General features: G+C 36.6%; 2 protein-coding genes across 6 annotated transcripts in view; one reads left to right on the top strand and one right to left on the bottom strand.

Annotated features, from left to right (window-relative positions):
- Nucleotides 1-4,691: 4,691 nt before the first annotated feature.
- Nucleotides 4,692-24,447, bottom strand: STRADB (STE20 related adaptor beta). Of its 5 annotated transcripts, none has more exons than XM_081261573.1 (12): nucleotides 24,309-24,447; nucleotides 21,017-21,121; nucleotides 18,806-18,886; nucleotides 14,442-14,541; nucleotides 10,591-10,712; nucleotides 10,104-10,212; nucleotides 8,979-9,102; nucleotides 7,534-7,705; nucleotides 7,125-7,229; nucleotides 6,709-6,953; nucleotides 5,994-6,036; nucleotides 4,692-5,495 (listed from the first exon to the last, which is right to left on the bottom strand). In XM_081261573.1, the coding sequence occupies exons 2-12, from the start codon at nucleotides 21,026-21,028 to the stop codon at nucleotides 5,352-5,354; spliced, it is 1,257 nt and encodes a 418-aa protein (XP_081117699.1). In that variant the 5' UTR covers nucleotides 21,029-21,121; nucleotides 24,309-24,447; the 3' UTR covers nucleotides 4,692-5,351. The 5 variants fall into 5 exon arrangements, with proteins under 5 accessions (XP_081117699.1, XP_081117701.1, XP_081117700.1 ...); XM_081261575.1 differs by having other exon boundaries at nucleotides 21,017-21,118; nucleotides 24,309-24,446; XM_081261574.1 differs by lacking the exon at nucleotides 24,309-24,447 and adding an exon at nucleotides 24,050-24,296.
- Nucleotides 21,131-24,464, top strand: part of TRAK2 (trafficking kinesin protein 2) — a 62,670-nt gene continuing 59,336 nt past the window's right edge. Inside the window, exon 1 of the mRNA XM_081261569.1 lies at nucleotides 21,131-24,003. The gene's annotated coding sequence lies outside the window, so the exon portion shown is untranslated. The remainder of the gene's footprint in view (nucleotides 24,004-24,464) is intronic.

Below are 24,464 nucleotides of genomic sequence, written 5' to 3'. Positions count from 1 at the left end.
CAATGGAACTAAGGCTAAGAAAACAAAAGCGTTAGTGAGGGAACCCAGAGATTAGCAAGAACTGAAAGTGCTCCCACCTCTGAGCTGAAGGGGAAGCAGGAGAAGGTGAAGTTATCAGAGTCTTAAAGCTGGAAGACAAGATACAGCCATTGCCAGGAAACAGAAATGGGGCACAGAATGAGAAATACCATGTTTCTTCCCTGGACACCGGAGAAGGAGGGTGCATGGGAAACATAGTTCCTGGTTCAGCAGAGCAAGAAAGAGTAAAGAAATGGATTTGAGAGCTAATAGGCAGTTGATCGATGGTGCTTAAGAGGAAAATCTCTGATCTGGCTTGAAGTAAAGGAGAAATTACTTACTAGATGGAAATCTCAAGTTCCTTTAGCTCATTACAATTTTAATGACAATATTGTGACCCACAAAGAATTAAAAATTTCTTACCATAGAAATCTCTAAAATTGTCAAGTCCTTTTTAAAATTCATACACTTTATTCAAGAAAGAATTTGTTAAATATTTATTAAACATCTATAATACGTCAGACATTTTTGCTAAATACTAGGAGTATCCTAGTATTTAGAATAAGACTATAGTCTTGAAGAGTCCACAGACTGACTAGTCAGAGACATAAACACAGAAGTCATTAAAATAGATTTGTGTTAAGGAAAGCTCTATAGAAGCTTACAGGTGTTTTAACTCAGACGACTGTGCTAGCTTGGGTCCTTCAAAAAGCAGGCATCAAGATAAAGTTAGACATTATGCTACAGTCAAACTAATGGCCCCCAAACCTGTCCGTATCCTAATTCTAGAGGGGATTTTGCAACTATAATTAAGGGTCCTGAGGTGGGAAAATTCTCCTGGATTACTTGGCATAAGGGTCAATCAGAGGTGATGTGGCCACAGAAGTAGAAGTTGAAGTCATGCAGTGTCATGAGGCAAAGGAAATCAGGAAGCCTCTAGTCGCTGAAAGGTAAGAGATTCTCCTTTAGAGGCTCCAGAAAGAATAGCTCTGTCAACCCATTTTAAACTTAAGGCCTCCAGAACTTTAAGATAACAAATTGTGTTAAGCAATTAAATCTGTGGTAATTTGTCAGAGCAGCAGTAAGAGACATGAAAAAGATTTTTTTGGAGGAGAGTGGGGAGCCTTTGAGGGAAAATGAGGAGACTGGGAGATCTGTCAGTCATGGAGTAGGTCTGACCACTGTGAAAGAGGGAAGAACACAGGGTAGACCAGGAAATGTCAGAATGCAGTGTCACTATGTTAATATCAGCACAGCTGATGGAGAGTCCCCTAGCCAAAGGCACTCATCACAAAATGCTTTTGTCTGCTAGGAAAGTTGGTTTAGTCAGCCTTTTCACTGCTGTGACTAAAAGACCAACCAGAATACCTGTAGAGGAGGAAAAGTTTATCTAGGGGCTTATGGTTTCAGAGGTCTCAATTTATAGACAGCAGACTCCATTCCTTGGGGCTCCAGGTGAGGCAGGATATCATGGCAGAGGGAAGCAGAGAGAGAGAGCTATACTTGCCAGATACAAATATATACCTGAAAGCCATGCCCCTAATGCTTCACCTCCTCCAGCCACACCCCATTTGCCTTCAGCTACCACTCAATTAATCCCATCAGGAGACTAATTCGATGACTGGTTAAGGACCTCATAATATTTCTTGTCTGAATCTTCTTTCATTGTCTCACATGTGAGCTTTTGGTGAATACCTTACATCCAAACCATAACAGAAAGGTCTGACTTACTATCCTGGCTGCCAGGAGTAAGGACTGGAGTGAGGAAAGTATAGTAGGAAGAATTATATCATCCCAAAGATGATAACACAGTAAACACCAGAACCTATGAATATATGAGGTTGTACAACTAAGGGGAATCAAAGTTGCTTATCTCTTGACTATGTGGCAGGGAAATTACCTTGTATTATTTGGCTATGACCAGTATAAATCACTAGGGTGTTTAAAAAGAAAAAATGTGTGGGCATGGTGATGCATTCCTATAATCCCAGCAACTCCGGAGGCTAAGGCAGGAGGATCAAAAGTTCAAAGACAGTCTCAGCAACCTAGTGAGGCCCTAAGCAACTTAATGAAACCCTGTCTCAAAATAAAAAATAAAAGGGTTCAGGATGTGGCTCAGTGGTTAAGTAACCCTGGGTTAAATACCTGGTACAAAAAAAAATTGAATGGGAAGAAAGCTAGCAAAATGACAGTATGAAGACTCTTCTCAATGGGGATGACGGGGGGGGGGGGGGAGGCACACTCATACACTGCTGGTGGGACTGCAAATTGGTGCAACCAATATGGAAAGCAGTACGGAGATTTCTTGGAGAACTGGGAATGGAAACACCATTTGATCCAGCTATCTCATGCCTTGGTCTATACCCAAAGGACTTAAAAACACCATACTACAGGGACACAACCACATCAAAGTTTATAGCAGCACAATTCACAATAGCTAAACTGTGGGACCAATCTAGATGCCCTTCAGTAGATGGATGGATTAAAAAATGTGGCCAATATACACAATGGAATATTACTCAGCATTAAAAGAGAATAAAATCATGGCATTTGCAGGTAAATGGATGGAGTTGGAGAAGATAATGCTAAGTGAAGTTTTCCAATCCCCCAAAACAAATGCCGAATGTTTTCTCTAAGAAGGCTGACTCATAGTGGGGTAGACAGGGGGAGCATGGGAGGAACAGATGAACTCTAGATAGGGCAGAGGGGTGGGAGGGGAAGGGAGGGGTCAGGGGGTTAGCAATGATGGTGGAATGTGATGGACATCATTATCCAAAGTACATGTATGAAGACATGAATTGGTGAACATACTTTATATACAACCAGAGGTATGAAAAATTGTGCTCTATATATGTAATTTATGGAAAAAAAAAAGACTCTTCCCAACATTGCTGACTTTGAAGTTGGACAATAAGCTGAGGTGGGCTATAAGCTGAGGAATATGGATAACTAAATGCAGGAGACAGCAGGGTAAAATGGATTCTCCTACAGAGCCTCCAGAAAGAATGCAGCCTGCCCACACCTCAGATTTACCCGAGACCCAAATTATAGAACTACAAAACAATAAGTTGGTATTGTTTTAAGCCACTAAATTTGTGATTTGGTATAGCAGCCATAGAAAACTAATACAGCAAGTGAGGTGACTATGATAGAAAATTCAAGGTACTCATGCAAAAGATGAAGTTGTCAATTATAATACCCAATGTCATGGTTAATTTTATGGCTCAATAGTACTAGACCACAGGATACACAGATATGTGAAATATTATTCTAGGTTTTCTGTAAGGGTGTTTCTGGAAGAAATCAACATTTCAGTTGGTGAGCTAGTAAAACAGACTGTCATCCCTAATGTGGGTGAGCCTTACACAATCAGTTAAAGACTTGACTAGGTCAAAAAGGCTGAACCTTCACCAAGTAAGAAGTTCCCCTCACCCAACTGCCTTTAACTGGGACACTGGTTTTTCCCTGTCTGGCCTCAAACTGAAACATTCACAATTCCTAGGTCTTAAGCCTGACAACCTTTGGACTTGAACTCTACTACGGGCTCACAAAGCACATCAGGAACCTGTCAGCTTCTGCAATTGCATGAGTTGATTCTTCAAAATAAATGTGTGCATATATACATATATTTGTGTACAAGTTAATTAAAAACGTGAAACACAATCCTTTTTATATTATTGCCTAGACCTTTTTAAGAAGGAAGGTTGGGATTACTCTTAATGCAGCTACTAAGACTTTCCAAGGAGAAAACATTCAGAATGGATAGGAGGGATGAAGAGGATGAAGCCCCAAGAGCAACTGCTGTACATAAAGATTTTATGTATTTTATTACAAAAAAATATACATTTTACACATATGTATATATGACAGATATACACATATATATTATATACACACACATTCTGTTGTTTCTCTGGAGAACCTTAATATTCCCATAGATCTGAGAGGCACCATTTATGAGCTCTCAACCCACCTTTTGCACTATGCACATGCAGAACTACCCTACAGATGTGGGAAAACCTGTGAGGTACCCCTGGGACTCTGACTAAGGGGAATTCAGAAGGGAGAGGTTGGTGGGATGAACCTCAGCCCCCACCACTGCAGCTGCTCCCAGGGCCTTGACTGGTCTTTATCCTCTCCCTCCTCTACTACCCAATCTAAATTCTTTCACCTTGGCAGGTTTTGGTGGCTGCACTAAAAGGAGTAACCCAATCTTTGTTCTTGAAAGGATCTAACCAATAAACATAAAAGGGATTATGTTAAAGTTGCTTGTGAATTTGTATATTATTTATCATTTTGGTTTTAATTTTTTAGTCTTAAGATAATCATTTAAAAATAATTTTTAGTGTAATATAAATAAAAGTGTAAAGATTACGAAAATCAACTGATAGGCTCCAATTCACCACCACTCAAACTACACTTTTTGAGATGTAGTATCCCTCTTTTACTAAGAAGGAAATATCATTAATTAAGACCTCTATGCCCTTAAGTGTTGCACCTGTGACAGGAGCAATAATTATGTCAAAGGCCAAAATGCCTTCTGCTTCCATTGGGTTGTCCCCAGTCTATAAGGTTATGTAAATCAGTTTGAGACACAGCTTTTCTTGACTAAACAAATTGAAATCTGTTTCAACTTTATCAAACCACACATGTAAAATAAATAAAAGCATAAGCTGGATTCAATAAATTTTTATTGAGCTCCCTCAGGGTGCATGAATTTAGGATCTATAATTTACATAGGTAGAAAAGTGTCACTTTAGCCCCCCTTTTTAAAAAAGCAAATTATATCTTCTCTATGTGTTTCAAGTGAATCATTTAAAGTGAGTGAGGCTCAGTGTGATGTTACCATATGTTTTAACAGAAGAAAAAGGAATAGGATATACATTTTCCCTTTCCCAAAATAAGGGTTTAGTGCCAAGATAGACTAGCCTTGGTCTAACAAGAGCTGATCAAAAAGGCTGGAGAATTTGGAAGATAAAGATGTACTTGGAAGCACTATCCTCTGAGGACAGCAAAATGTCAAAAAACTAACTGGCTCAAAAATTATACTGGGAGATCAAGAGAAGAGTTAGTCACAGCTTGGGGAAAAAACCTGAAAATTAGATGACACTATCTGTAGCTAATTCTGATGTTTCCCTGGAGTTGTGAAAGCACTCTAAATAGAGGGGTTATGGCTTCATACCCCTGTGAGCAGAGTGGTTTTAAATGGTAGATTCTCCAGTGCACCAACTGTATTTTCAAGTATAATTCTGGTATTTATACCTAGCAATATAGAAGAAAAAGCAGCAAGGAGAAGGTGTCAAGTATACAGGACATAAAATAAGTTGGTAGCCCTAAAATTCCCAGTACAAGTCTTTTTCGTTAGGAAAATCACATTCTGGCTCAGTCCAAGGCAACACAGGAGGTACTGTTTCTGATGGCTTATTATAAGCAGGAGGCAGTAGTGAGAGTATTGAATCCTGGCTTTCTTCTTTCATCTGTTAAGGAAATCCAAAATAGGGCTGTTGGTAGATGAATTTAATATGTCAGTTCTGTTACCAATAAAAAAAAATCATCAAAGAAACTGTTTTAAGTGTTTAAATTGTTCTTAGGTATTTTCCCTAAAAATGCTTTTGACTGATAATCTGAAAAAAAGAATAAAGAGCCAAGTAAACTGATTTTTATCAGAATTATTTTGTCCTTTCATCATTTCTAGACAATACAGAAAAAGAAAATGTCTCTAATGAAAACATACACCGAACATATAATAGCATCTGATGGTAGTCCAATTTGCTTTTACTCACTTTGTTTTACAGAATATGAATCTTTTAGAAAGTCTATATGTAATTAAATTACCAAAAATTTTTTTTCTTGTTTTTAGCTTTATTTTGTAAGAAAGTTACTAGTCAGACTCTTGACAACCATAAGTATTCCTTTAGCCAATGAAATGACTTTTTAATAGTACTTAAAAATATCTGGACAACAGATCAGCTTACCTGTTTGAAGAATACATGGGACAATAAGCTGCTTGCTGATGGCCTGAAATTTTTAAAAAGTTATTGAAAAAACAGAACCTCATATTAGAATGTAGATTTAAGATATATACTAGAAATTAGGTTTAGAGCCATAAAACCCAACTAAAAATTACAAAGAAAATGAATATATGTCCAAAGCCAAATTCTTAGCTCCAATCTTGACTAATGGGAAGCATTAATTCTAGAAGTATCCGTCAATTAATCTATACTCAACATTTATTGTGCACATACTATTTACAAGGAACTATATGAGGCACTAAGGGGCTAAAAACAGATAACTAAACATATCTTCTTTCCAAAATACTAATGCTAATATATAGCTATGTAGAGTAATAATTTATATTAGTATAATAGCAGCAATTTATATTTTTATACTGTTTGGAGGTTTCTAAAATGTCTTAACATAAATGTACTAATTAATGTCCAGGAAAAGGAACAGATTTTTACAGGTGAGTTGGCTAGGAAATGGTACAACTAAGACTGGAGCCCAACTCGTGCTATTAATTCAATGTTCTCATTTGCTTTTCATCTCAAGTTGTCCTCAGCATTGATATTTTCTATATTAGGCTAGTTTTTTGATCAAAAGATTTGAATTTTACAGGAAAGGTAATATCACAAATCTTCTATATGAAATCAACATGTATATTTTATGCTATTTATAGATAACCAATATTACCTTTTCTCAGGATCCTGCTGCAAACAAAGCTGTACCAAGCTAAAGAAGGCAGGAGAGAAGGTTTTTGAGGATGGCGTGTGCAGTCGGTCACTATTGACTGTGTGAGTTCCGCTGGAGACAAGTACACTCTCTCCAATTCCAGAGTCTATGCCTGACCGGGAATTCTTCATTCTAGAGTCTGATTGTGGGAAAATACTGATATCCAGTGGGCTATATGGAGGACCTTTCAGTTTCTGTAACAGCATCTAAAAAAACCCAAAAATTTCCTTCAACCCTTTTCAGGCAAAATATTAAAACAACAATAACAACAATAAAGTTCCTAAGAGTCTACAATAAACATATGTTTAACAAAAATTATCTACAGTGTAAGAGAACCTATGAAAGGGAAGAAGTTCAGTAATTTTAGTAGCACTTACCTGAGTTCTCTGCATGTCCTGGAAAGGTACTTGCCCACTGGCTAATTCACATGCTGTTATCCCAATACTGTAAATATCTGACTTCACATTATATCCATGTAAATCCTAGAGAATACAATTAATTTGATGTCCTTTAGTGCAAAAAAATTAATAAAAAGTTAACAAACATGTGCTCTTTTGATAAAATATGGTGAATGACAGTGGGAAAAAATACCCGTAAGCGCAAAATCAAGATCTACCTAATGTATGGCTTATGATTAAAAATTCCTAACATAATTTTGACAAGAAAGAGGGAAAGTCTTGTAGTAGGCCATTCATCAATCCAAATATAAGGATGCAACTGTCCTTTAATCAAACTCAGAAGACACTCGAGACGCACAGACAACCCAATGCCACGGCCACACCTGACCTGTCTCAGTAGTTCTGGGCTCAGCCACGGCTGCACTGATGTGCTGAACTGTGGGAAATCAAACACAGCCCTATGCCTCTGTCCGTGCTTAACCAAACTATGCAGGTGGGACAGGCCAGAGAGGGTCACTAGGCCATCACCAGAAATGAGGATGTGGCTGGCTTTAAAACTCCTAGAACAAAAAGAAACAGTCCTAAGTACTAGGAATCTGGCCCATAAAGAGAGAATAAAAGTCTAGTCAGAATGAATCTATCCTTGGAACTTAAATACCCTTTATAAAATAACAGTGATACACTGCTCTACATATGAAATGTTGAGGGAATTAAGGAAGTCTTCCACCTCCTTAATATAGCACTAGAACAAAGAAAAAATACAAATGACAGCTACATGTATGGAACTGGTAATTTTTTTTCAAATAAGGAATGGAATAAAGTTATTAATTTCACTATTTTAGGTTGCTGTTGCAAAAAACACCCAAAGTGTCCAAAATATCAAATAATATTTGAAGAGATAAGGTTATAATTTAAGGTTAAATGTGATACTATCCATTAAAAACAGTCTCTCATGATATAACATCATTTATAAAGATATTTTGTATAAAAATTCCCTTTGCCAGATAAATAATAAAAGAATCTTATTTTTTTCCCCCAAACACTGAATTTGGACACTAAGAAAGCAGGTCAGCCAAGACACTGGTAAGGTATATGGAAACTTCAGTAAATTAGAATATACCATTTGAAATCCTCAGTTAACAAAATGCTGCTAATAAACAAATTACAAGTCAAAGGCTTCAAGGAAATTGAAACAAAACAATAAGAAAACAAGCTTATTTAAAAGCAACTTAATTAAAAAGCAAAACAAAGTCCCAGCATATCTTAAAAGAACACTGCTTTTCACACTCAGTCAATTACTTCTGAAACTGCAGTTTGGTAATGAGAATTTATACTTAATATGATAATCTCAGGGTGCTGCAAGATATTTCAAAAATTAAGAAAGGATTAATTATAATTTGATAATGATATATATATATGTGTGTGTGTGTGTATGTGTGTGTGTATAAAAGCTGGAAAGCAGATAAAGAAACTCTTTGTTTGCTTAAAAAAAAGAGAAATCAACAAAAAACTCAGCTAATGAGGACCCCTTTCCCTACAACTGATACTCTGAACATACAGGTTCTTATATCCCTCATGAGATTCAGACTGCATGCTCTGTTAGGTCAGGTGCTCCAGCAGCACCAAGGACAGCATGTGGCACAGATGATGTGGTCTCAAAATGGTTGGATAAAAGGTAAGTATCCACTGGCTCCTTCCTTCCTAAATTTTTGTTCATATATTTCTCATCCCTTTTTTCTTTTTAAACTTCTTTTTTACTTCCTCCTAACAACTTTCTTTCCTAAAAGATGTCTTTCAACTCTTTCATTTTGTAAAATGCAAATAAGTAAATACCTATGAATACAGCCATTTTGGTGCAGATAGTTCAGCCCACGCACTGCTCCAAAGAGAATGTTTCTTATTAAAGCTTCGCTCATTCCTTCAGGAAAGTAGGTCCTCAAGAGCTGACTTGCTGAACCTGAAAGAACCCTGACATCTTTACATGAACATTGAAAGTGATTTTGCTCCCATCTATGTTTTTTAAATGTATTTATCTGTTCTAATTATTTATATATGACAGTAAATTCATTTGGACACATCATACATAAATGGAATCCATCTATGTTTTAAAAAGTGTTCTTTTCAACCATAAACTCACACATACACCTGTTAGTTGGGAACCTAACTACTTTCCCATGTGAAAGTGAGTTTTCTTCAAGAATCTATAAGACTCTTTTTTCTTGGCTGGGGATATAACTTAGTGGTAGAGTGCTTGCCTAGCATGGTTCCATCCCCAGCAACACACACATACATACACAGTTTTTTTCTAATGACCTAAAAAGTTAGGAAAGAGAATTAATGATTTTTCTTTATTACCAGTAAAAATACATATTGCATATGTATGTAATATGTAATGTTTTAAATCCAGAAGAAATTCACAAAAGCTGTTATAAAGATCCAAGCTATATAATTTATTCACTTATTTATTCAACACTCGAATAAATAAGTCTTGAATAAATATGTGAGCACTTGGGGGACCCAAAACAGAAAATATAAATGCTCCTTGCTCTCAAGAATCACCGGTGAGGGAGAAGGGCATACACACACATTTATAATAACATGAAATTGGTTCACAGTGCAGTGAACATGAATGGTATGCATAGGTGGGAAAACTATTTTCCTGCAAAATTACAGATGCTCTCTGAAACGGGAAGAGATAGCTTGAGCAATGGCATAAAATTCTTAGAGAATTAATGTTGGTTTCATTGATCATCATACCCATTATACTTTTTTCTGAAGACTGAAAGTCAACATGATAGAGAAATATATCATAAAATATAGATATCATAAAATCTAGAATTGGTCATTAGATATATAAATTAAAAGCAATGAATAATAAATCTAAGATCTCATTCATCTTTGTAATGATAGCATCCAGACTAAACAATGATTTATTTTATTTAATACCAGTTTTCTTACCATAAGCCATAAATGGAGAAATAACCCAAAGCCAGCTGCCCACAGTGAAAACTGTCCAATAAGTTGTAATATTGGGGTGCCGGAAAAAATGGGATAGAATCACTGCTTTCTAGGATAAACATACAAGAGACAAGACATTTTTACAACCTTTATTTTTCTTATAAGAGAGCAGCAGTAGTGGCAGCTAAACACCCAGGGAGCTTCTTACACTAAGCTCTGTTCTTATTGCTTCCATCCCTCTAAATCTCACAGCCATGCCATGAAATACATGGTTCCCATTTTATAGAGGATAGCACTTTTTAATACGAGAGTCACTTGAAGGAATTAACAGTTGTTACCAAAGTTTGAATGTATTTGTTCTTTCACAGAATGGATCTGGCTGTCAAGTGTGTTTTCCAATACAGTAACTTCGTGTTGATAAGAGGAAAGAAATCTATCCCCTCAAACAGACATTCCATTAAGTATGTCCTTTTCTTCCTACTGTTACCTGCAAAGCTTTTAGGCGTTCTTCAGTGCAGTTTTCCAGATTTGTAATTTTTATAGTCACCAGTGTTCCTGTAGGAGTATGCCGTGCGAGATGGACAGAAGTAAAATTATCAAATCCTCTTTCTGTAATAAGACATAAAATTAAAGATAGCAACAAAAAGAAAAAATTGACACTGTGTACTTTATCAAAATTAGAAACTCCTGTTCTTAAAAAAATTATTAAGTGAGAAGGCAAACCACTAACTAAAAGTATTAATAATACTTATATCTGATAAAACTTCCATTCAGAATACATAAAGAACTCCTATGACTCTGTAAGGTGACAAGCAGTCTAATTAAAAAAAAGACAGAAGATTAACAGGCAATTCACAAAATAAGATATGGGAAAGTCCAAAAAGTGAGTGAAAAGATATGAGATAGGGAAATACAAATTAAAATAATGCCAGACCATTATATATCTACTATAACAGCTAAAATTGTAACTTTAGCAAGTTGTGATATAGTAAAAAAAATGGAGGGCTGGGGATGTGGCTCAAGCGGTAACGCGCTTGCCTGGCATGCACGGGGTGCTGGGTTCGATCCTCAGTACCACATAAAAATAAAGATGTTGTGTCCACCGAAAACTGAAAAATAAATATTAAAAAAAAATTTATCTCTTAAACAAACAAACAAAAACAGAATGTCATTTGGCTACCTCCTACTCTATTTCTAGGGCCTGACAATTATTGATCTGATTTTTATTTGTCATCTAAATGATATCAAAAAGGATGTAAACTTTTGTGTTTAGCTTCTTTCCCCCAGCATAATGGTTTTGAGATTCACCTGTCATATCGGTAGTTATTTTTCTATTGCTGAGTTATGCATGGAGAATTTATTTATCCATTCACAGGTTGGTGGATACTTGAGCTGCTTTCAATTTTTGGTGGCTAGAAATAGAGCTGGCAAAAACACCCCTGCACAGGTCTTTAAGGAGACATAGGCTTTCATCTCTCTTTGACAAAATACCTGAGGGTCAAACTGATGGGCCATGGAGTAAATTATGTTTAAATTTATAAGTTGCCCAACTGTTTCCAAAAGTGGCTGAACTATTTCGCATTCCTACAATGTATGAGACCTGCAGTTGTTTGGCATACTCACCAGCCTTTGGTGGTACATTTTTAAGTGTGACACTGTGCACCTATTAACAAGCACCTGATCGATGTCAGTTCTCTCCTTCTATCCAGTCACCAAAATCTGTCTGTTTTAACTCTGAAATGAAATTATGCTCACCTTCTCCTCTCCAGAGTCCACTTCCTGCCTTAATTGAAGTCTTTCCTCTCTCCCTGGATATATACCACTCCCTGTATTCTCAGCCATGGCATGTACTAGAATTATGAGAGAACTTCTTCAAAATGCCTATGCTTAGGTCCCATTCCCTAGAAATATTGATTAAGGGCTCTGTAATGGAATACAGACATTGCAATTTTGTAAAAGATACAGGTAATAGGGATGATATTTCTGGTTGTGAATCACTGATCTACTGTATCTTCCAAACTACTACCAGAGTTGTTCTAAAGTTGGCATTTTATCAGTAGGAGGGTACTGTGGTGCAACAGTTGAAAGCTTAGACCCCACAGTCAGAAAGATCTGGTTTCAAATTTCTAGCTATTATAAATGTATCTATCTATCTATTTATCTATCTATTTGTATAAGATAATATATAAATGATTTGAAATCTCTAGCTATTATAGCTGAGGCTACTGAGACTCTGCAAAACAAAAGTGATAAAGGGTTAAATGAAGAAAACACATATTACTGTTCAGCATAATGACTGTTAGATGCCACCATTACCAGTGCCATTATCAACAATGTCTCTCTAGCACTAAGAGGATAAATTCCAAACTTCTGCCTTAAATTCTTAAGAAAGTGGGTAAGATGTGGGGGCCAGCAGTCTGAACTTCTAAATATATCTTATAAAGTCCTTCACAATGTGTTCCCTACATGCCTTTGCAGATTTATTTCCTACCACTGCCCACTCTTCTTTCCACTTCTATTTACAGAGGAACTATGTAGCATTCTCCAACCATCCTTCTGCAGTCATTTACTGTGGTAAGCATTTTTACCTTTCTTAGACTGGCACCATCTGAATTGCCTTTCAGATGCTGATAAATTGCCTTTCTAATGCTGATAAATTTGCTATCAGGTAAGATTCTTATTCTCCCTTGATCTCCTTGACACTGGCATGTGCTCTATGCATGGCCAACTGGAGGATAGAGGGAGTGACATAGAAGTAGGGGTTATCAGAACTCATTGCAATGAGGCCCCATGTCTGTGGCAGCTATACCCAACTAAGTAGTGCACCATGCTGCCTAGTCCATGGCTCTCGTCTTATTCACTCAGCTCCTTTGGGATTCTTCCAAGCCTATTTCTCTAGTCAACAATTCTGTGAGTACTGTTCTTGAACAGTATTGTTTAAGAATTCCCTTTTTGCATAAGTTACCAGTATTGTTTGTTGCTGTTTACAACAACAACAAAAACTAACTAGAACATGTAGCAAACTTTTCCTGATTTTTTTCTTTGACTCCTAGAGGTTTGGTTGTATGCTCAATATTCTCTGCTCCCAGAACATTTAGCACATACCTCTACTGTAGTACTCTCAAGACCATGAAACAGCACTATCTAACGTCATCTTCCCAGAGGTGCATTTTGCATTGTGAGATGTACATGAGATTTTGGGTGCCAGAGGATAAAATGTTATGGTTTAGATGAGGTATCCCTCAAAAGTTCCTGCATAGGAATATTTTGGAGGTGAAATGATTGGATTGTGAGAGCGCTAGAATCTAATCAGTCCATCCTAGTTTGAAAGGACAAACTGGGTGGTAACTGTAGGCAAGTGGGGTGCAGCTGGAGAAGGCAGCTCATAGGGTCAGAGTGGGTGCTCTGGAAGGGTTCATCTTCCCTGCAGCCCACTCTCCTTTCTCTTTCTTCTTCCTGGCCATCACAAATGGAGCAGTGCTCCTCCACCTCAGGCTTCCACCATGATGTTCTGCCTCATCTTGGGAGTCAGTGGAGACAGACCACCATAGACTGAACTGCTGAAACAATGAGCCAAAATAAACTTTTCCCCCTTTAAGTTGTCACAGTGATGGATTTTTTGATTGTAGTAATCATAAGCCAACTAACACAACTCCTCAAGTGTTTCAGAGGCTTTGCATCCCCAGAACCTACCACTCACTGATTTAAAAGGTATTTCTCAATGTTCGGAGTTATATAGAATATTTCATATATAGAAAGCTATAAACGAATACTCATTTTATTGCACACTTGAGAAATATTTCTACTATAAATGGAATTTTGGATAAAATTTTAAATTAGAAAGTAATTGGTTAAAGGTCTATGACTGGGAAAATTTACATGATGTAAGTTGTACACCGTGGTATTCGCCTGTATTCTCAGGATGCTGGAGGTAGGAGGATTGTTTGAGTTTAGGAGTTTGAGACTAGACTGGGCAACAAAACCCCGTATCAAAAAAATTTACATTATGTGATTTTAATCCATACTCAGTATAAAATTAAACCCACAAAACTAGAAGCTTCCCACAATAAAGAAAAAAAATAATAAGTTTTTGAATTTGTGTCTTCCTTCTCTGAATGTACTTCAATGGAAACGTAAAACTTCTAGACAGTAATCTTAAATTCTGGGTCATTATTTTGAGATAGATATAAAATTAATTCAATATTTGATTGACATTATTAATACCCAGTTTTATGCTACAGGTTACAACAGAAAAAGATTTGCCTCTAAAATAGTTTTTTGTCATTAATTTTATTTCTAGCAATGAAGGGTCAGTTATGTGAAATCCAGGATTATTACCTATTTCTACTTGTAGTTCATAGTGAGAAACATTGGTGGAACATATCACTTCATGGGCTCTAGCAGATGGAGGCGACCAGGAAACAGTTGGCTCATTGACCTGTGTTTTTTTTTACAAGATGAAAACAAAATAAGTAAAATTTTTTGTTAGTTCCCCAAGTAGGCTCCCCCTCCTCAATATAAATACTGATGTATTTTCAAATAGGTACTCATTAGGAAGGCACTGAAAGGTGCTGAAGAAATTTTTAAGATCTAAAAGGAATTTACCAATTGCTAATTGATGTGAGTTGAGGAGCTCTTGACCTATAAAGGGGAAGTTGACAGGAAAAGCAGAATTATAAATAAGCAGGAATACTATTTAATGAAATTTATTATAAAATTTTTAGAAATTGCTGAGAATGCCTGATAATTCTTCAGGGTATCTAATAAATGTATCATCAGAAGAGCTGCAGCAACCTGTGAGGGAAATCTCATGCTTGTGCTCTTTACTCTAGTAGTTGCCAGTTATATCCATTTCTCCTACAAGGTACATGCTCTACTAGAGCAGCTGTTAACAGGAAACAATTTGCCTATTAAAATTGATAAAGAAGTTTTTCATAAGATCAATCAAAAGGGAGGTCAAAAAGAAAAAAGAAAAAAAAAAAGTCAAGAGATGGGAGAATAGGGTACATCCCTAGTGAAGGACCACCAGGTCTCATGGGGTGCTTTGAAGTCAGGGTCAGGTTTGCACCTAAATATAGTGGCATTGAAATAAACACACATACAGGAGAAAGAAGAAGCCTAAACCACTGGTGTCATATGATAGCCATGAGGATCTTCTAAAGGACATCAGGACCCTAAAGAACACTTAGATAACCCATGTCAATCTAATGTATGAAATATAATATGTCAAGAGCTTTGTAATGTTGTGAACAACCAATAAAAAAAATGTAAAAAAAAAAAAAATAAATAAAGGTAAAAAAAAAAAAAAAAAAAAAGAACACTTAGAAGTCTTGACTGGCACCAGCAGGTGGCAGGAATCTTGTTACTACCTTCAGGGTGGGGAAGCAGACAAAGGGGAAAAAATAACATTACTATGTGCTAGGAATTGTGCTAACTTCTTTTCACATTCTTGACTCTTTAATCAGAAGAAAGAAATGGAGTCTGAAAGTGACAGATGCACTTCTATACACAGTGGTAGAGGGAGCCCTAATTTTTCTTCCTTTTTCTTTTTTTGGGGATGCTGGGGATCAATCCCAGGGCTTTGCACATTACTAAAGCAAGCATTCTACCACTGAGCTACACTTCCAGCCTTGTTCCTTAAACTTTTAAGAGAACAGAAAAAATAATAATAATTTCAAGCTCATGTCTAAAGATGAAAAAGGTGAATATTGTCCAAGAGGAATGAAATATTGTAGAGAAATTCTACCAAGCAATTGGAAATAATCCCAATGAAAAGAGAAAAGAAATCTAAAGAAATCAATTGAGTTTCCTAAGAACAGGTAGTATTCAGATAAACTCAGATTTAAAGAAAAAATATAAGAAATAAAAAAGCATATAATGATTTTTTAAAATTTTAAAGTCATATCAACCCATAAGCTCACCAGGAAGGCTAGAAACATAATGAAGTGAGGCTTTACAGTTCATTACTTACAAAATGGTCTCATGTTACTGTGTGACAGATTAAAACTACAGTTCAGCAAATGGAAAAATAGAAACAGAAAATATCTGATGCATACCAATGCCTGCTTACAGCAAAAGAAAAGTACTGTGATATGAATTCCAAGTAATCTGAAACCTCCATACTGCCTTTAATTATTCTTTGGTCTTTCTTACAATTTTAAGGAAAGAATGGATTGATGATGCAATGTAAGAGCACCATTTCCTGTGACAGTGGGAGACTAGGTTTACACCAGTCTAATGAACTTGCCTCTATGGATCTACTCTAGATTTCCTGACTAAACCCAGTTTCTGATCCTAAGAGACTAAGGAACAAACCCCAAATCACAGTTTAAAAACCAAGACACGAATGGCCCTTAGTGAAATATTTTTGAAATATTCTGCTAGACTTTTACTTGTGGTGAAACATATCTTTCTATTTTATTTCCTATGATGAAGTTTTTTAAAAATCTGGATTTATACAACTAACTCAATGATATTGCAGAGAACACTCCCTGAATGGGTTGAAAATTGGACTGGATGGCCTTTCAGGAATTATTACACTGCTAAAATCCTATTTATTTATTTATTTATTTGGTACCAGGGATTGAACTCAGGGGCACTCAACCACTAAGCCACAACCCCAGCCCTTTCTTATATTTTATTTAGAGACAGGGTTACATTGAGTTGCTTAGGGCCTCACAAAATTGCTGAGGCTGGCTTTGAACTTGAAATCCTCCTGCCTCAGCCTCCCAAGCCTCTGGGATTATAGGCATGTGCCACTGTGCCCAGCTAAAATCACATTATTTTAAATAGCAGCATTTCAACTCAGTCATCATAGCCTTTCATTTGTAAAGGCTAATTAAAGAAAATGGGCTTTGTAAAAAAATAGGCATAGAGGTTTCCAAAGTGATAAAAGAACATAAATCATTTGGAAAACTAAAGACTATTCTGGAAACATGATCTTTTAAGCTAACATGTCATCCTGTATTTAGGATCCATGTTAATGAAGAATTACACATCACACAAATAGAAGATCACAGGTAGTGTTTTGAAGTGTAACTCAAGGAGGGCCCCAGAAGCTTATTCTAATCATCAGGCACCAGTTTCCAGCTGGTGTCAATTTATATGTTACATAACTTCTCCAGTTTAGTTTCTCTACTAGGGACTTCAGACAGATTATACCTCTGCTTCCTTAAGACTTTGGTCTAACTCCAATAACAGAGCACTCCTTAAAATATAAAGTAGTTCTATTTTGGAAGTTTGAAGTATTTCACCATGGAAGTTTCCTGAGTTCTAAGTTCCTGTCTTGGTAACAGCAGGACACAACAGTCAGGTGACTCTGAATTACCTTGGCCACAAATCTTGGATTGGACACTATCTCCTACTGTACCAGAAGGCAAGCACCTAGAAGGCTTTAGAGTACTAGTGCCTAAAAAGTGAAATGACAAAAATGAAGACAGTTCAAGATAAAAGGGGGATACATTATAAGCAGGAGCAAATGGAATTACCTAATTTTATAGCAAACTTAGTAAGACATGTTCCATTTTGTAGTAAAAACTGCAGCCTAAATTAAGGATTAAAAGGAGGAAAAGATCCCAGATAAATATTTATTACCAAGCATGTTACTTTAAATATTATTTGATATATCACACACTGCCAAAGGGAGATAAAGATGAATAAGACAGGATGCTTCTTTTATAAGTATCACATTATGGTTGAAGAGACATACACATCAACCATTGTGAGATAAAATACTATTATGAGAATGTCTATGGTAGATGAAAGTATAATGGAAAAGATGTCACAGATCAAACTATTTGACCAATTCTTTATAGATAAGAAGGAATTTCTAGGGGAGAAAAAAAAAGGGCATTTCAAGCAGAAAGATGAGTGTGAGCTAAGATTCACTAACAAGAAACAAAACTCAAAAACTAGACATATTCCATACCATTGAGAGTACATTAACATGTTAAGAAGTTTAGATTTTGTCCTACAGGTTTTAGGAAGTCAATGGAAGTTTTCAAACTGCAAAATGAAACAAGCAGGCCTATCTTGGTAGAATACTGATGTGGGAGAAGATCACGTGTGTGTCTTGGAGACTCAGGCAATGAGTCTACCTGTAATAGGCCAGGTGGGAGATGATGAGACTTGAGTAGAAGCAGTGCTCCGTTAAGTTGGGCACGGACTCAAGAACTTTCATGGACAGACTCCTAAAATGCGGGATCTAAATACATATGGGGTAAATGACTAAGAAGTAAATGACTAAGAAGATGACTTAGTAGATAACTTAAAGATAACTTAATGGATGGGTTTTCAGTAACTAAAAAAGGAAATACAATGGGTTAGTGAGGTTTGAAAAAGGATTAAGGTTTTAATCAAATTCAGCAGAGATTCCTTTGACAAATATAACTGGACATATTCTATAGACACATTTGGTTCCCAGGAAAGAGTAAAAATCTAAGAATCATCAGTTCTGTTTGATGCCAGTGTCTCTTCAGGACACCTGACTTAGCACCAGGACAATCTGAAACTTGAGCAACTGATAAGTGAGGCTGCTTCAGGGAGAGCTGGTCTAGGAAGAGAGGAGGTCAATTATAGTAGCAGGAGAGGAGTAAGAAACAGTAAAAGACATTGCAAAGAAAAAGAGCTGTAAGAGTTGAGGATTGAATGATATTACAGAAAAGCAAAGGATGAGCATTAATTATATTCAACGATTTTCTTACCACGTATTGATGGATACTGCTTTCAGATTGTTTTTCAGGTCTGAGTGATTCAACTCGTGTTCGTGAAGTACAGAAACAATCCTGGAAGTCAAAAATACATTAAGTTAAAAGTATGGTGCAGGATAAGCAGGAGTGGCATATGGATAAAAAAGGTCTTGAAATGAGGAGGGGAACAGAGAGAAAGAACAGCCCGGACTTGAAGCCAGGATCCATACCATGGAGGTCCTCAGTATGGGGGGAGAAGGAAGGAATAGCTAGTTGTGCAGAAGGCAAACTTTATATCTGTTAAAAGGTGCTATCTCTGATCCTTGCCCTCTCTTTTCTTGAGGTGATAACATTAATTAATTTTAAATGCTGGTGTTAACTTTTGATTCTTTGGGCACTTTTGATGAATTTCTGAATATTTAGCTAAAAATTATTCTGCTGTATTCATTATAATAATTTTAATTTTGATCCTCATTTTTCTTCTTCAGTATAAGGATCATGTTTATAACATTAAATCACATATTAAGTGTATTGGAAACCAATTTTTTTTCTTAAGGTGACAAGCATGTCTCAAAGCAAATTAAAAGAGACTTACTTCTATTATCACAATTATGTTTTCTTGCATGTTAACCCATGATTCTATCATGTATTATTAAAAGAAATTTAACATCTGCATGTTATCTATCACCTCATCAATTAGTGGGTACAGCTGATCTTATACCATTTAAGAAAAAAGTATATCAAAAGAAAAGCATAAACACATTGCACGAGAGACTTTTATAATAAATTATTTTCAAGCATCTCATCAACATTCATATTTATATGAACATTAGAGTATAATATCAAATGAGTCTTTTAAAGTCCATCCATGCCTACTTAATATTTTGTAGTAAGTTACTTAAAAGTAACCAAAGTTCTTTTAAGATATGTCAGCATTTCTAGATAATCAAACTAGTCATTTCTGCAGTTTACCTAGTTTATTGATTATTTTAAGTTGAATTCAGTCTCTGCAGCTCAGAATCTTCATCTATCAAATGGAGGAACTAACATAAACAGTCTTTTCTATCTTCTCCAACTTACAAACTGATAGAAAATTACCAATCTTAAGTAATCCTTTAAAGCAGGGATCAGCGAAATAGGTTCCATGTGCCAAATCTGGTTCATGGCCGTTTTGAGAATAAAGTCTTATTGGAACAATCATTCACTTTTATTCATTAACAATGCCTATGATATGGCTGCTTCTCTGCTACAAAGGCAGAAAAGCAGTAGTAACAGAGACAACAAGGTGTGTAAATAATGTTTGGACTTTATAGACAAGTTTGCTGATCCCTGCTTTAGAGAATGAGGTATTTCACTTCAATGCACTTCTGAAGATATAAATTTAAAGTAAATGACTTATGCATTTTTGCACATAAATAATTATATAGTATTCTAACTTCATAGTTCTGCCTATCAGCCCTGGTGACTAATGGAATGGAGTAAATTAGCAGATATGAGTTTGAACCCTGGCTCCATTCTTGGCAAATTCAAATTAGGATGATGCTCTCTCTCACAATTTTAAAGACTAAGATTATTGTCTTAATATAAAAAAATTCCCTGTTCAAGTTATACTCCATTTATGTATGATGTGTCAAAATGCATCCTATTGTCAAGTATAGCTAATTAGAACAAATAAAAATTTTAAAAATGCCAAAAAATTCCCTGTTCAAACATTATACTTTATATAAAACAAAGTAAAAGTCCTCAAGATATTTAATCTAAAGTGGATATCATGGATCTAATATAAGCAGAAAACAAGGAGGCATCTATACCTCATTATTATATATTGATCCAAATGTTTTTGTCTGTTTAAGTCAAAGAGCTTACTTTTAACACTACCTTGCTTGCCTTTATTCAGATGAAAATTTTAGAAGGGATTTTTGAAAGATTTAAAGGATGAGGCATAATTAACTGGATGGAACTAACAAAGTAAAACATATATGTAAGAAAAACTGGACACGGGATAAAGGGATGAGGATAAGGAGTATATAAAAAATATATAGGAGAAGCTCTTTTCAGAAAAGACAAAAACTCACTAATAATTCATTTCTCAAAACCACAAGTCATTCAGGTAAAAACACCTTAGAACATAGTGTACTCCATCAGAATATATGCCTTCTGTTATGGCTCTGCACAAACATCTGACTGCTCATGACACCAAGTTAGATCATGTTAATAAAAACTTACCAAAAGAGACATTGAATCGCTTTAGTTCACAGAAAATGACAAAAATCCATCTATTTCAAAGAAGAGTTTTGATTTATCTTCCTTTCGAGATGCAGAAATATCCTACTAAAAAAAAAAAACAAAAGCCAAATAATTTAGATTTATATATAAAAGTTCCTTGAAAAACTAGTTGTCATAAACTCCTTCAATATGTAGGCAGCTATTCCTTGACACAGAACTAGAGACATTACTGACAAATATCTTTAAAGAGCATTTCCTTTTACTGAACACTATTTGGGATCACCACAGAAAGGTAGAGTGAAGTTGAAGGGAGGTTGTGAATATTTCTGAAACTTCGGTATATTCAGTATATTTGCATCTCTCCTATCTTCTCTGTACTGGTTTTTGAAAGAATCCTGGGCAAACATGAAAGCAATGTAGAAATGCAATTTTGGATTCACTTTACAATTTTGGACTCAATATACATGGGCCCATTTACAACAAACTCCAAGAATTTCCAATATTTTTATTTATTAGCAAACTTTGAGACTTTCCAAAACTTTCTGATTGGATTAACCTATTGAATCATATGGGGTCCCTGAAAACCAAATCTGGGAAAGAATTAGAATTAGTAACAGATGAAGAAACAATGTTTTCTTGTTACCATGTTTTAAAAAAGGAGAAAGGCATTTTTTTTGTTGTTTTTATGTAAAAATGACATTTTTTGTAAGAAATTGTTTTACCTTATAATTTTTAGTTTTAATTCTATTCTTAAAATTTGTTGATATCAAATATATATATTATTATGCAAATATTCCTATCCATTTTCACTAATAAAATATTAATCTCAATACTCTGTGAAATTCTGCAACAGATGAGAAATTTTTTTCTTTTTATCTTTTTTGGGGGGCTAGGGGGTACTAGGGATTGAACTCAGGGGCACTTGGCCACTGAGCCACATCCCCGGCCCTATATTTTGTGTTTTATTTAGAGACAGAGTCTCACTGAGCTTAGAGCCTCGCTGTTGCAGAGGCTGGCTCTAAACTTGTGATCTTCCTGTCTTAGCATCCGGGGGCCACTGGGATCACAGGCGTGCACCACTGTGCCTGGCAACAAATGAGAATTTTTACTTGGTAACATCTTTGGATTCAGGGAGATACAAAAGCACCAGACTTCTACTAATAAAAAAAGAGAGCCATGTTCTAAGCTTGCTAGCACTTGGTGCTCCCTTATTTCTAAACAATGTCATTTCTTTCATTTAAATTGTACTCAAGTCCACAAATTTCACGAAGGCATCTACAAATATCTGAGCAAAATGAGAAAAGTAAGAGTTTATAGACCATAACTATTATAGAATAGTATCCAATTTTATTGCTAAAGGAAGAAGTGAATTTACTCAGGATGTTCACTATTAACCAAAAGCAAAGAAAAGGAGGAAGAAGAACCTGAAAGATGATGATTATTTCATTGCCAGCCAGGCATTACTATCAATTAAGGCACTAGAGTTTCCTGTACTACAAAAAGGGAAAAGCAATGCCTGTCCTCCCTACCCTCCAGGATGACTGAGATCAAATGGGATACTTCATCTGCAAGTGCTCATAACTACCAAACACTGTACACAAGATAGAGCTGATCCTCTGAAAGATGCAATGATGGCAGTACAAAATGCTAAGGCTTATTTGGAAAGCAAGTTGGCAATGGTTTGATAACCATGAAAATATTCATACTTTGTGACCCAGTAAAATTCCCACTTCTAATAATCTGTTCCAAGGAGACATTCAAGTAAATGAATCAAACACACAAAGTCAATGCATTGTTACTGGTAACAGCTAAGTATTCATTCCACACATGTATAATGGGTCAGGTACTGTGTGGGACACTGGGGACATCCAGGGTTAATCAAGACAGACAAGGACCTGACTACTTGGAGTAGTTTTTTCCCATAAACAGAAAGTTTAGGGATATCATGATGAATTGAATTTTCTGGATACCATGATTTTGAATCCTGTTTTTTTCACTTAATAGCTGCCAAGTTGTTACTGATTTTGTTGTCTTAAACAGTTTGAAAGTCCATGACATCATTTATTTTTCAGAAAAATCCACAAGAAAATCTGTGAGAATTGTTAGTTCTAAAAGGATTGTCCCTGTGGGGTGGTTTAATCCTACAGGCTTTGCCTTAGATACACCAGACTATTAAGAGATAATTTTACAAGACATTTTGAGGTCAAGGCAGCAGCTGCACCTGGCAAAGGAGTGGGGCAAAAGATTTGCTGTCAATTTTATTGGGCATGCTCTTTCACTAGTTATGAATATAAATCCTTTTTTAAAAACTCATACTTAAAAGGCTTATATTTATGAAGGTTTTCATGACCATTTCAGTACAGCCCCTTGCACATGAATCTAGAAGCTAATTACAATAAAGCTTTATAAATAATATGTTCCATAACTGAATGGTTCATCCTAAGGCTTTAATCTGAAAGTTGAACACTTTTAGTGGAAACAAAGGGCAAATCTATTTACAGAACTCGGGTTCTGAGTTAATTTAGGCATCCAATGCAATGAGGCAACACCATAGGGAATACAAACAAAACAAAAAGAAAGAAAAAAAAAACTGCTTTAACTCTTTGTTGAGCTTCGAAAATACTGTAATTTTCAAAGTGATCTTGGGAACCCATATAAACATAGATTAGAGCGACGCACAGCTCGGTAGAATTTTCCAAACTTAGTATCATGACTCATGCTTTCAACAAGTGTTTAGTGAGTGCCTACTGTGTGCCAGGCTCCGTGCTAGGTAGGCGCCGTGTGTCATATCCTGACCAAGTTTTGAGGAAATAGGTATTGACACAACAAACCTACGAGGAGAAAACAACGCTAAACTTAAATGCTGAGGACAAAGCGACCCCAGAGCATTTAATTTTGTTAGTTTCCTTCCTAGACCTGCAGACAGATCGAGCCAGGTCCAGTGTCTTCCGTTTGGAAATTCGCCAGACCCGTGAGCGCGGCTAAAGGTGAGAGCTGGGGAAGAGGAACCACTGGTGGCTCCTGCCTGCGTACCTGGCGCTGTCAACCCTTCGTGGTACCAGACCACCCGCACTCAGGAGCCTGGACCACCGCACGCGCTGGAACTCGCGGCCCAAGGATTCCCGCAGAGCCGCTGCCGCGCGGGCGCAGGGGCCGCTCGCTGAGCCACACTCCAGCCCGGGTTCCAAGTGGGCGGCCGGTTCTAGCCCCTGGCTTCCCGGGGCGTGAGTGGACCCAGCCGCACTCCCTCTCCTCACCCACAGACCCCAAGTCATTCCCCTCCCCTTATTACCCTAGCGGCGACCACGGCCAGTGACTCTTCAGGTTGCCTGCTGTGCGGGGCCAGGGCGGGCAGGAGCCCCAGAATCCGGGAGCCCAGCTCGCAGAGGGGCGAAGGGAGAGCGCTAGGCCCGCTCCCAGCGCGGGCCAAAGAGCACAGAGTGCGGCA

Source organism: Spermophilus citellus (assembly GCF_964194105.1).
Source record: "Spermophilus citellus genome assembly, chromosome: 11".
NCBI lineage: Eukaryota > Metazoa > Chordata > Mammalia > Rodentia > Sciuridae > Spermophilus > Spermophilus citellus.
This window is presented reverse-complemented; position numbering and strand designations above follow the sequence as displayed.

What these genes read in the sequence shown, in the direction of transcription:
- STRADB (XM_081261573.1), bottom strand. An exon ending in CAAAATGGCTGTATTCATAG is followed by an intron (nt 7,706 to 8,978) that starts GTATTTACTTAT and finishes TTTTTGTTCTAG; the next exon opens with GAGTTTTAAAGCCAGCCACA. An exon ending in CCCATGTATTCTTCAAACAG is followed by an intron (nt 5,496 to 5,993) that starts GTAAGCTGATCT and finishes TTTCCTTAACAG; the next exon opens with ATGAAAGAAGAAAGCCAGGA.